The sequence below is a fragment of the Artibeus jamaicensis genome, unplaced genomic scaffold, assembly GCF_021234435.1.
Source record: "Artibeus jamaicensis isolate MK-2021 breed Jamaican fruit bat unplaced genomic scaffold, CSHL_Jam_final scaffold_3151, whole genome shotgun sequence".
Classification (NCBI taxonomy): Eukaryota; Metazoa; Chordata; class Mammalia; order Chiroptera; family Phyllostomidae; genus Artibeus; species Artibeus jamaicensis.
In genome coordinates, this window is record NW_026522037.1 from 148,821 (window position 1) to 161,228 (window position 12,408).

At 60.8% G+C, this 12,408-nt stretch overlaps 1 protein-coding gene across 1 annotated transcript; it reads left to right on the forward strand.

Moving 5' to 3' along the window:
- The first annotated feature begins 4,346 nt into the window (after positions 1-4,346).
- FOXL3 (forkhead box L3) lies at positions 4,347-5,633 on the forward strand. The gene is made up of 3 exons (XM_037137937.2): positions 4,347-4,453; positions 4,830-4,998; positions 5,250-5,633. The coding sequence occupies exons 1-3, from the start codon at positions 4,347-4,349 to the stop codon at positions 5,631-5,633; spliced, it is 660 nt and encodes a 219-aa protein (XP_036993832.2).
- The last annotated feature ends 6,775 nt before the right edge of the window (positions 5,634-12,408 follow it).

Below are 12,408 nucleotides of genomic sequence, written 5' to 3' on the forward strand. Positions count from 1 at the left end.
GCCGGTGGACACATGGGAGGATTCCCCAGGGCCATGGGCTGATGTGACTCTGGGCTAGTCAGTCACCTCTGGGCGCCTGTCAATGGCCTGAACAGCAGCACCTCACACCTCACTTGTGAGATCGTCCGAGAAGCTGGTATTCGTGACAACGCCGTGGGACATCCCTGCCTCTGTTCGCTGTCGATGCTACCATTATTGGTGGTATTTTAAGGAAAATTGTGGCTAAAGGTTAGAGTTTTTCTTTCCACTGCCAGGCCCCAAGTTAATTAATAAATTATTTTTAGGAGTAAGCCCTGGCTGGTGTGGCTCAGCAGATTGAGCACTGGACTGTCAACAAAGGGTTGCCAGTTCAGTTCCCCGTCAGGGCACGAGTCTGGGTTGCGGGCATGGTCCCCAGTAGGGGGCGCACAAGAGGCAACCACACATTGATGTTTCTCTCCCTCTCTCCCTTCCCCCTCTCTAAAAATAAATTAAATCTTTAAAAAAATAAAAAGAAGTCAAGTAGTCATTTCAGAATTCTAAGAAACCGAAATCCACTAGAAAGATTTTTTTAACCAATCAGCCTTCGCCTTCCATTAAACAAGTGAACAGTTTGGCTACTTCTCCACCATGGGGGGAGGGGGCGCATCCTGTACATCCGGGGGGAGCGTGGGAAGAGCTACTGGGCCAACCCCCCAGCTTCTGCCTCCCTGGGGTCTCCAGCCTCCCACTGGCTACAGGTTGCAGGTAAGCCAGGCTCGGATGCGCTGCCTGGCAGTGGGGCTTCTTGCCCTGAGCCCTCAGCTCTGGCCTTGCTGCCGAGGGTGCCTGTGCCCTGTGTGCAGTGCCTGGCTGCTCACCGAAGAGCCAAATGCTGGTGAGTAGGTGGCAGGTTAAGCCACAAAGCCTGTGGCGGTGGGTTACCCAGCAATCAAAGATGCTGCAGAAACCAGCGTGGATTCATACATCACTTGATGACACAAGAAGTACACTCTCCTTATAAAAATGAAAGCTCCGAGGCTGTTCTCTCCCCAGAGGTCACCTCTGTTACCAGGTTAGGGCGGCTTCTTCCAGGTCTTTGCTACAGGGAGGCTGAGGTCTGCGTAACACCTGCCTCTGCCAGGTGTGAGCTTCGCGCCACCCAGCAGCCCGCTCACCGGTGGCTGGTGGCGGTTGAGTGGGTTCTGCATGCGTGGAGAACCCAGAGCTGTGCCGGCCCACAGCGAGCGCTCAGAGAATGTGCCTGATGAGTGGGAGCGTTTTCTCGCACAGAGGGGCCCCAGGGCTTGGCTTCGTCTTCGTGGGTGGCCAACAAAAGGTACGCTCAGCGGGTCACTCTATGACCGTCCTCTGTGGTGGCTTCTGTCTTTGTTGGCCGCAAATGAACCGCGTTCTGTGTTGGTGGCTTTGGAAGCAGCCGGCAGGTGACCCAAAAACTGTCCAGGCCCCGCGTGCAGGTGCAAGGGAGTCCCAAGGGTCTGCTGGGACAGGTGAGAGGTCTGGCCCTACAGAAGCTGGTGGATGAGCTGCCTGCGCCCCTGAACAGGCTCCTGCAGAACCGGCCGCCTCCTGGGACGCGTCTGCCACCTTCACACTGGGAGCCGGATTGCACCTGCGGTGTGTGTGCATGTGGGGGTGGGGGTGGAGTCACAAAGGGCCTGGTAGGGTTTGGGGCTGTTCCTACCTGAACAAAGGAGCGCAGCCTGCAGCTGGGAGGGAGGCTCACCTCCACGCCACTTTGGCTTCAGGGTTTTCCATCGGCCCTGGGTTTGGGTAGCACGTGCGGCTGAGTCAGAGTGGGTGTCACACCGGGGCCCCGGGGTCCACCAGCTGTGGGAGGCAGGCCCAGACTGCCGTCCCCTGTGCCCTGGGGCCAGAGTGCACCCTGGCCGCGGGAAGACAGTCTGCACACACGGATGTAGGGAGCCCAAAGTGTGCTGCCCCGCAAAGAGAGGGCTGTACCGGGCAGGGAGGAGAACAGAGGACAGGGCTCTGGGTGGGAGCAACTCGAAATTCCCCCGGAGGCAGGGTTCGTTTTGGGTCAGTCCCAAGAGGCTGGAGTGAAGTCATGGCTTCATCTGTCACAGGGGTGAGTGTTTAAGCCACAGCACATGGTCACTGATACAGGCTGGGATGGGGAACAGGCCTGGAGCTCTGCCAGGTCCCTGATCCCTCACTCCCTTGGCTTCTGCCTGCCCATGGGGTCCCCAGGAGGACAAGCCCAGGACCGGGCCTCCTGGAAGGAAGGAGACAGAAGGAGGAGGGGATGGGGGCAGGCTAGTGGGTGTGGGCACCATAGTTCAGCAGGGTGAGCCCCACACAGAGCGGAAGGGCGGGGAGGGGGCTCTGTCCCTGGGGGGCTGACGGTGACTCAGCACCCGAGCCCCCCTGCGGGGTCATCACATCCTCATGGCATCAGCATCTTTGGGATTCAACTCCTGTAAGCACAGCACAAAGGGTTCTGGGGGCTTCCAGAGCCTTTCAGGATTTTTAATTAAAGTCTTCATTTTGGGATCTTTGCAGATTTCATGCAGTCGTAAGAAATAAAGCCCAGAGGTCCCGTGCACCCTGTCCCCAGTTTCTGCACAACAACATCATGGGAACCCTAGTGTGGACCGGGACCAGGACCGGGACCAGGGCCTTGATGCTCTCAAGACACGGACCCTGTCAGAGCCCCTCGGGTCACCTGCTGCAGCCAGGAACCACGTCCCTCCGACCCCCACCTCCTCCAACCCCTGGCAGGCAGGAGCCTGCTCTCTGAGTGGTCATTTTGTCATTTCAGGTCGTTTACTTGGCACCACATGTATGGGACCCTTGAGACCAGCGCGGTTCACCCAGCCGGAGAGTCACCTGGCGCGCCGCTCTCCGCAGCTGGGTCCTTTGCGTTGCCAGGTGGTGTCCGGCCACGTTTCCCTGTGGCAGGTTGTCTGGGCCAACGCCCACCTGGGGGTGACACAGATGAAGCTGCCGTGAAGGCGGCACACAGGTGTGGTGGGATTTCCTCTGGAAAACTGCACCAGGTGCAGCTGCTGGGTTGTGAGTGGTCACAGCATGTTCAGTTTTTACGGAAACCACTAGAGTGTTTTAAAGAGGGGCTGCACCACACTGTGCCCCTGCACCCCAGAACGCTTCCCTGGGTGCCTGCTTGCGGTGACGACAGGGGGCCCCAGAGTGGGTCTCAGACCGCTGAGCAAAGCCAGCTGGCCACGATGTCACAGCGGGAGTGGCGGTATCACGGCCACCTCAGAGCTTCCAGCAGACCGCAGTGTGCCCGCCAAGACGGGCCTGCCCACCCCACCCTTCCTCACGGGGCCTCGGGCGGCACTGGCACCCCTGGGCCTGCTGGCTGGACAGAGCCCAGGCCGTTCCAGAGCTCAGGGCACTGCTCAAAGGAAGGTTTTCTGGAGGATGCTATTTGGCTTTCTGGCACCAGGCAGATGCACGAGCTTGGATCACGGGCAGAATTCTGTGGATTATTCGTGGAAATTCCTTGGGGTGGCACCTCCACAGGGAAACAAAGCCCCCCCCCAAAGTCCCACCTCACTTCTTTTTCCTAATATTCCCTAAACGCCCTGGTCTTCTCTTCTGGTTACACTGGGAGCAGGAGCTTCGGCCCTCAGGGGCAGCCAAGCGGCAGCGGCTTTGCTGCTCATGCACCCGGAGCTGGGTTTCAGTACTGATGCTCAGAGCTGTGTGGACACAGGGCGCCAGAGAAGTGCGGACCGAGTGTGTCAGGACAGGCTCTGATCCAGGCAGCGACACTCCAGATGGATGGCCACCCCACCCCAGGTGGACGGACTCCTCTGCTCTCGGGCAGAAAGAGGGGAAGAGGCGGTGGGGGACTTGCAGGGAAGGGAGCCACCAGCCTGCCCCATCTCTGATTTGCAGCCCAAAAGTCCTCTTTGGGGAGCTAGGTGTGCAGGAAGGACCTGCCTGTCTCCAGGTGCACCCAGGCCCCACAGACCAACCAGCTCCCAGGAGAAGCCCCTCAGTGCGCGGAGCCCTGGAGGACCCCAGCTCTGGCTCCAGGGCCCCAGCCCCTCTACTCTGGGGTCCCGCCCGGAGCTCTGGGAAGGGCACACTGCACAGCAAGGAGAGGCAGCAGATGGCGCCCGCCTGTGGGACCACCCGGTGCCCCACCCTCCTCCCGCTTCCCTACGGTCAGAGGGTCACCCGCTTCGCTCCCCTCCGCCTCTTTAACGGTGGCTGGGGCCTCCCCCGCGCCGGGATTGGATGGAAGAGAACAGGGTGGGCACGGGCGGGGACCCCAGAAGCCCAGGTTCCAGCTCTGGAGGAAAGCGTCCCGCAGTGCAGACCTGGCGACCGGCGGACAGCGCGGTGGAGGCGGCAGCGCCGTGCGCGCCACGATGTTTGACAGCTCGCAGTACCCCTACAATTGCTTCAATTACGACGCCGACGACTACCCTGCGGGCAGCTCGGACGAGGAAAAGCGGCTCACGCGGCCGGCGTACAGGTGACCGCGGGGTCAGGGCACCCATCGCAGGGCACTCCGAGCGGGAGCCTGTCTGGGACGAAAGCAGGAAGGGCTTTCTTCTCTCGGGCGGAGCTCAGAGAAGGGATACCTCGGTCCACACGTTTAGAGGTCGGGGGCAGGGGCGGGGGCTGGGGGCGGGGAGCTGAACTGTGAGCCAGAGGTTCTGGGGTCAGGAGGAGGCGAAGAGCAGGGAGCTCCAGAGGCCACTCCCGGAGCAACTTCTCGGCTCTGCCTCCCCCTCCAACGCGCTAGGCGCTAGGCGCAGGGGTGGTCTGGGAAGGGCTGGCGGGAGGACGCTTGGGACTCGCTCTGGGCGCTCCGCCCCGCCCCCGGCCTGACGCACCCGGGTTTGCAGCTACATCGCTCTGATCGCCATGGCCATTCAGCAGAGCCCCGCGGGCAGGGTGACCCTGTCGGGCATCTACGACTTCATCATGCGCAAGTTCCCCTACTACCGCGCCAATCAGCGGGCCTGGCAGAACTCCATCCGCCACAACCTGTCCCTGAACAGCTGCTTCATCAAAGTGAGCCCCGAGTCCCCCCTCCTGCATCCCCGAGCGTCCCTGGCTTGGGGACACCTGGGTCAAGTCGCCTCCGAGGGAAAGGTCGTTCTCAGAAAACTGGGCTCCCCCCTCCTGCTCCTCAAGCAAGGCCAACCCCCGCCCCCCAGAGAAGGGAACTACCCTGTGCCTTATGTGAGCCCAGATGAGGGGAGGGGCGTTCGAGGAGTGGGCGCAGCCCAGAGCTGAGCCCCCCTCGCTGGTCCCTTGCACAGGTGCCGAGGACGGAAGGCCACGGGAAGGGGAAGGGCAACTACTGGACGTTCGCTGGTGGCTGCGAGTCACTGCTGGACCTCTTTGAAGATGGCAACTACCGGCGGCGCCGACGCCGGCGTGGAGTCAAGAGTGAGGGGGCAAAAGGGGGCTGTGCCCAGGGTCCCCCTGGTCTGCAGGAGCGGGCCATTGCCGCGGGGTCCTTGGCCCTCCGCCAGGAGCCACCGACCCCTGCCAGCCCCGCCGGCCTGGGCAAGGAGCCTCACAAGGACATCAAGTTCAGCATCGACTACATCCTCTCCTCCCCTGACCCCTTTCCTGGGCCCCGGTTGCCACCCAGTGGGCAGGAGGCCCAGCAGGTGAACCACCACTTTTGGGCAATGTGAGGGGGTGCTGAGGATGTTTGCTCCTTGAGGGGCTGGCACCCAAGCAGTCGGGGTCTCTTGGGTGATTTCAGTCTCCCATCAATCCAAGAAGCTAGGTTTTGCAGCGTCGGAGAAACCTGCAGCTCACGCTGAGTCTGGATCCAGCCTGGGCTGGAGGGGAAGCTGGTCTGTGGCCGGCGGCCGCTCACCCTTTCAGAACAAGTCGCCCACGCAGGACACCCCACCGGCTGCCTGTCTCACTTGGGGTTTGCTCTAGAGTTTCAGGGAAGTCCTGCTTGGAGACCAAGAGCACAGGCTCAGGGTCATCACCACCGGTGGCCACGCCCGGGAGCTGCCTGTGTGTGCTGGGACAGTTAGGGACACTGGCGGGCCTCTTCCTCACAGCTGAAAGTGACAATGAAGTGCCAACGCGGAAGTCAGATGCCAATCCACCCGTGGCTGTTGCCCCCTCCCCCGCCATTCTGACCGTGCTGCTGTTAGGGTCATGTCCGTGGAAATGACAAATACATCTTGTGTTGTTCAGGAAGCCCATTCCCTCTTTTTTCTACAGGGAAGAGGGAAGGAAGGAGGAAGGGTGGGAGGGAGGAAGAAACAGGGGCCCAAATTTGGGACGACATGGGGCAAAACTCACCTCAGTTCTTCTAAGAGGAGGGAGCCCCTGTCCAGGCAGGTTCCACACACCTGGTCGCACCCACAGCAGGCGGGGACCAACCCCACTCCCTGGGGAGGCATGCATGATTCTGCACATCAGAGGTGGCACCTCCATTTGTAAATGTAAATTATTTCATCACCATATAGAGATGGGCATTTTTAAAAAGCACAGGTGTGCACAGTGAAACTATTTGAACAACTTATTATTTTTCACAAGCCCGTTTTTGCAGAGTCGACTGCCCTTTGTGGCTTCACTGGAGCATCGATGTGAATGCCCCCCAATCTGACTAGGTGACTGGGGCTGCCTAGCTTTGTAAATGGCAAAAACACACCCAAAGAGGCTGCTCTTCCCGCGGGGAATGCATAGTTGCATTGTCGAGCACTGAAAAACGGGCTGGGCGTGTAGCGAGGCAGGCGGATCACACACAGGACCACGCTGAGCTGGACGCAAGACCTTTCCCTGACTTGTGAGATGCTCCCTCGCCCTGTAAATAGAGACTCGCACGCTCCTTTCCTTGTTGGAGAGGAGGAGGCTGATCCTTAGAAATGCCATGTCTGCCTGGCCCTCACTGGGGGTCTGCCCTGGCGATGGGCCCATGCCCCTTCCACCTGCACCTGGCCTGGCCCAGCCCGCCATCTGCAGCCTCTGCCTCACAGGGTCCTCCTGAGAGCAGGACGCAGGCCTGTCACAGGGGTGCCTCTCCCTTGTGAGAGACAGCTGCCAGACTGCTGGGAGCTCGTTGCCCACCATGCGTGGTCCTGGGCCCCCGCCAGGAGCCGGCACTCAGTCTGCATGCTGCAGACGAGGGCAGGCAGCAACGAGGGCCCGGCCAGATGTGGGCGTGTGTGCGCTTTGACTGTGTGCTGTGTGTCTGTCTGCATTCCTCTTACTTCGTCCCTTTGCTGGTTGGGCTAATGGCATTGTTTTAAGCGATGCCAGGCACAGTTTGGAGGGTGAGCTATTCACAAGTAAGTGGCGTCTGGAGCACCCGGAGGCCTATTTTTCTGCTCTCAACTGAGCAGAAATAATGTGCATTTTATCTTTCCGGTTCTTGCTCTATGCCTGCATTTTGTTGGGGAGAGAAGCCTGATCAAGAACAGAAAACCCTTTGCCCTGAAGAGACGATCTCTGGGGACCCCAGCCTGGGAGGGAGATGGAGTGTCGCTGGTCCACCTGCCCCACCCCGTTCCTGGGCGCAGCCCACTGGGCTGCCTGTGAGCTGGGGGGTGGCCCCAGCGGCGAGACCGGTGCACTACAAGGTGTAACATTTGTTTTGCAGAGGATATCAATCATGTTTTAAGAGCGAAGGGACATTTTCAATTTGCCAGCGTGCGATATCCCGAGACTTCAGAAGGGCTCCCAGCCCTTCCTGTGAGTGGCATTTAATACCAAACAACACAGCGGGGTGAGGGCTGGCGCTGACCTATTCAAATGTCGCCGAGACCACGCCGACTTGCCCGCACAATTATAATTAAATACTTTATGCCTCTCTTGCAAATCCACTGATTGATCACCGATGTGTGCATTGCCGCCACATCACCCCGAGCAGATGGCTGCCACGCACGGTTATGGATCACCAGGTTCCATTAACAAAGTCGGGAGGCGCTGCTGAGCCGAGTTAGCGGAGATGCCAGCGAACGGCTGGCGTGCAGAGCGAAGTTCCCGGGCTTGGCACACCTGGGCCTGGGACTCCTCTCCCGAGCCACCTGGGGACTGCAGGGTGTCCCTGCTCGCACAGGTTGGCTCCAGCAAGGAATCTTCTTGGGAGCTGGAGGCAGCTGGAGCCAGGACAGCCCTGACCCCTGCTGGGGAGAGGAGGGAGCCCACCTGTGCAAGGCCAGGGCTGGGGTGGGAAGTGTGGGCAGGCTTGTGAGTGCAGACCAGCCTCAGGTGGGTCTCCCCCCCGCCGGGAGGCCTCTCTCCGTGGGCAGCACCAGGTCAGACACTTCCCCCACATCGAGCTACTGCCTTTGACCCCCGGTCTCCCCCAGGACAGCAGAAAGGCCGCCTTTCTCTCCAAACTCCTTCCTCCCTTGCTGAGCACATTTGGGGCTGTTCTTCACTCACTCACTGAACACGTATGAGCCGTGCTGGGCGCTGTGGGCAGTGCGCGGTGCTAGGGGGCAGCTATGAACCCGAGGCATCGACTATGTTCCCGACGCAGGCAACGAAGCCACCACCGGGCACACGCAGCCCTGAAAGCCCTCGGGGTGAGCACACAACAACCAGCTCTGACTGTGCTTGGGCAGGACCCCCTAGGACGGGCAGGACCCCCTAGGACGGGCAGGGGCAGCAGGCAGAGCCCCCGTGTAGGGCAGGAGCCGGGGCAGGGGCTCACAGAAGAGACAAGGGCCAGTGTGGTGGGCTGGAGGTGCCAGAAAGGAGAAGTGCACCAGAGGACCCCAGGCTGCCCTCCCGGCCCCCCAGTCCTGGCCAAAGCCCCCCTTTTCTTTCACCGTCGAAACACCTGTGTGTCACTTTGCCCCAGAACGCCTGCTGGACAATCACCTCCCATATTCTGAGCACATTATCTTGGTTAATGTGGCCTCCAAACCAGCCGACTTACCGAGCACACACACACCACAACCTCTGCTCTTGTCCCCAAGCCTTCTTAGCAGACCTGTCCCATCCTGGGCCTGGTGCACGGAGTTCAGGGACCCAAGGCCCAGGTGCAGGTGCTGAGGGTGGTGTGGAGCGGCCACCCTTGTCTCCCCGGAGCCAGAGTCCTCGCCAGGGCCCTCCATGCGGTCTTGCAACTTGGGTGCTTCTCCACAGCGTCTCCCCAACCTCCTCCTGTGGTTCTAGCAGCCCTGTGAGTGGGGGGTGGGCAGGCACTGCTCCCCCTCACAGAAGAAAATTGAGGCTCCCAGAGCCTGTTGGAGCAGAGTGGGGTCCTCGGCTGGTCCCCAGTACCCAGTGCCTGGCTGGGGGTGGGGCAATCCGACCCCTGGGCCCCTCTGCCCACTGGCTGTGGCCACCGTTCGACCCCTGAGCATTGGGAACCTTGAATCCCAGAATGAAATGAGGGTGTGGACCTCGTGTGGCCAGGTGCCTCCGCCCACCACGGGATCAGCTTAGAGAGCAGCCCTCACCTAATTATTTAAAGGGGAACCACAAAGGGGAGATGCCGACAGTCTGTTATCTGCCATTTGACTTCGTCTTCCGCCACATGAACAATCCATACATTTGTTTTTGGATTCGCATGAACAATGTGAAATTGCGTGTGTTCATCCAGTCACAAAGGCCAGCTACGTGGCACGTGCATGGGCCTCGTCACCACTTTGCTGGAGAAACCGGTTCCTGGGAACCGGAGGGGCCAGGAACTGGAGGGGCAGCTGGCCAGGCCACTGTTGCCTGCACTGACCCCCCCATGTGCTTCTGCGCCATCAGACTCCACCGGCCCCAGGCGACTTCAGGCCCTGGGTCCAAGCCAGAGGTGTGTGCACCCAGCTGCAGCCTGCGCTGCGGGCTTGGAATCACCGGCAGCCACACAGCTGCACTGTTTTATGAAGACAAGGAACCCAGGAGGCAGCACTGGGACTTTGCTCCCCTTCTTGACGGGTGTGTGGGATGCGGTGCCTCCAGGGGACCACATGGGAGGGCGAATCTCCCGCAGCTCGTCTGGGAGGGGACAGGGCCTGCCCCTGCTCTCTCGAGCCACCCCTGGTTATTGCATTTACAGCGGCCGTTTTTACATCCACCAGCTCAGCACGCCCACCTGTAGGACCTGTGGGGCCGGCTGGCACCCTTCATACCCAGAATCCACCACAACGGCCAGTGCTCAGCACCTGAGCCCTGAAATCCAGTCAGCTCCCGGGCTCCAGATTGACAGTGGAGAAACTGTGTTCCAGTGCATGGGACACCTTTCTTCCTGGGTTTGGGGCAAGAAGAAGACAATTTGGACCTGCTCTGTCTCCACGTGCTCACGGGGGTCCCCTGGGTCCTGATCACAAGCGGTGTTGGTCTGCATTCCTGCAGACCCTTGTTTAATGTCTCCATCCCTTAAAATGGATGTGAGGTGCACCCAGACCTCGAGTCCTGGGCCCATCTCAGCGCCCAAGAGCCTCACTAAACGGGGCCGGGCCCCGAGGGCCACTCCTCTGTGCTCTCCTAATGGGGGCAGGTGCTTTGGGCCACCGAGCCCGGGAAGAGCAAACAAGAAGCTCTGTTCCCCAGCAAGGAACCTGGGGGGCAATACCTGGGGCTCCCCCGACTCGGGGGCTGGTGTGTTTGGGGTAGGGAACAGTTGTGGCCTCCCCAAAGACACGGGTCCAGCCCAGGTGCACCCTCTCAGTGGGGCCTTTTGGAAAGTGTCTGCCTGCCGGGAAGGTGCAGCCTGGTGCCCTCTGCCCTCGGGGACTGTGTGTGGCTGGGTCGGGGCTGGAGCGTCCCTGGCACAGCCACCTGAGGGGGCAGATGCGCCTAAGCAGGGAGGAAGGAGCTCTGCAGGTGGGGCGGGGCCTCAGCCCCCGAAGCCCCCCAAACCCCCATCCTCGGCCTGCAGCTGACCCTGCACACAGGCAGCGTGAGTGCGTCTCGGGCGCATCCCCACCTCCCAAGAAGCCTGGGACCCCAGAGCTGGGTGTTCCACACAACTCAGGGCCATGTGCGTCGGCAGTTCCTGAAAAGATCAGAACGGTTTTCCCTCTGTCTTCTGTTGAGGTCTCTGACCGGGCCGCATGTTGGCCAGCAGACTGGCTGAGGGGCCTCGGTCTGCACAGAGGGCCCAGTGAGGTGGGCGCAGGGCTCACGGGGTCTCCGCAGCAGGCAGCCGGGCCCCAGGAACCCAGGCCCCTGGACGAGCCACACCCTCTCTGCCTGGGAGCCGCCCATCAGGTCTCCTGGGACCCCACTTCCAGCCCTCACACTGGCTGTGTAGAAAAGGCTGGACAGGGGACAGTCACACGTGTGTGTCATCTGACCTCAACCCAAACCTCTTTTCCAGTCTTTTCTGTGCCAAGAAATGTGTGCAAAGAAGGGCACCTGTGAGCTCCCAGGTGGACCGAGTCCTGGGGCACGTGGTGGTGGGGGTCTCGGGCTCCCCGAGAGGAGCTCTGTTTCCGGGAGGGCTCAGGGGGGCACAGCCAGAGGGGTCCTCTGAGCAGCTACCTCGGCAGCTGAGGGACGCAACCAGCCCATGGTGTGGAAAGGTTAGTACATAAATCAAAGGGAAATGGCAGGTGCCTTTTAAAGCCGATCAAGAGCCGATTGGGGCAGGGCTCCGCCCATCCCCCTGCACAAGTATCTCACTCTAACAGCCAGGCACGAGGTCCTTGTAAGTCCAGCCCCTGAGGGGAGAGGGCTGGTGTTCTGCTCCTGCCCGGAGCCCCAGGGGCCCGGGAACCCCGAGACCGCCGAGACCGCCTTCAGGGTGAAGGTGAGTACGTTTTGCTCTGTCCGAGTAACAACAGGGATGTGGGCTCCGAGCGCAGAATTGTGCCCAGAAGTCCGTGTTCCTCCGCTGAAGATGCAAAGCTGAGATCTGGGCCGGCAGCCACATTGTCTCTGGGCACCTGGCCCTCCCTCATCGGGTCTGTAAGTGATCCATAGTGGGTGGGGGGGACCCTGACTTCTGCTGAGCACAGTGGCCGAAGCCCATCCCCAGGGCAAGTGCAGCAAAATCTCGGGTTGGCCAGAGCCGGTGCCGCCCCGCCCGGGGCACGGAGCTGGCCATATCACGCAGTGTGGAAGGGCACTGGCAGTGCTGCATGCCGACTGGGGGCGCCAGGCGTCTGGCGATGAACCGGACCGCCCTCAGCTCGCCCTGCTGAGAGGCTCCGTCCTAAAACCGATGGTGCAGGACACGCTGCTGGGCTTTGCTCCCAGGGCATCCTCAGAGCCCAGGCTCCCGAAGATTGCTCCTCAGTAAGTGTGTTTTCTGCTGAACCGAGCCAGAGAACATGTGCTGTTGGCAATTAGGTATCACGGCTGATTCGAGTTCCATCCTGGCCTCATCACCCCGACTCCCGCCGTCCTTCCTGTCATCCCTGGGGACTGGGCTCCAGGCGCTGGCCCTTTCCTCCCCTCACTGTTTGATCTTGCACCTCACTCCTTCCCTCTGGAGTCAAGTCCCTTCTTCCTGAGTTGCATCCTAGGGAGTTCTTTCCATTCGTGATAATCTCT

What these genes read in the sequence shown, in the direction of transcription:
- FOXL3 (XM_037137937.2), top strand. Translation starts at nt 4,347, where the DNA reads ATGTTTGACAGCTCGCAGTACCCCTACAATTGCTTCAATTACGACGCC. An exon ending in CTCACGCGGCCGGCGTACAG is followed by an intron (nt 4,454 to 4,829) that starts GTGACCGCGGGG and finishes CCGGGTTTGCAG; the next exon opens with CTACATCGCTCTGATCGCCA. An exon ending in TGAACAGCTGCTTCATCAAA is followed by an intron (nt 4,999 to 5,249) that starts GTGAGCCCCGAG and finishes TCCCTTGCACAG; the next exon opens with GTGCCGAGGACGGAAGGCCA.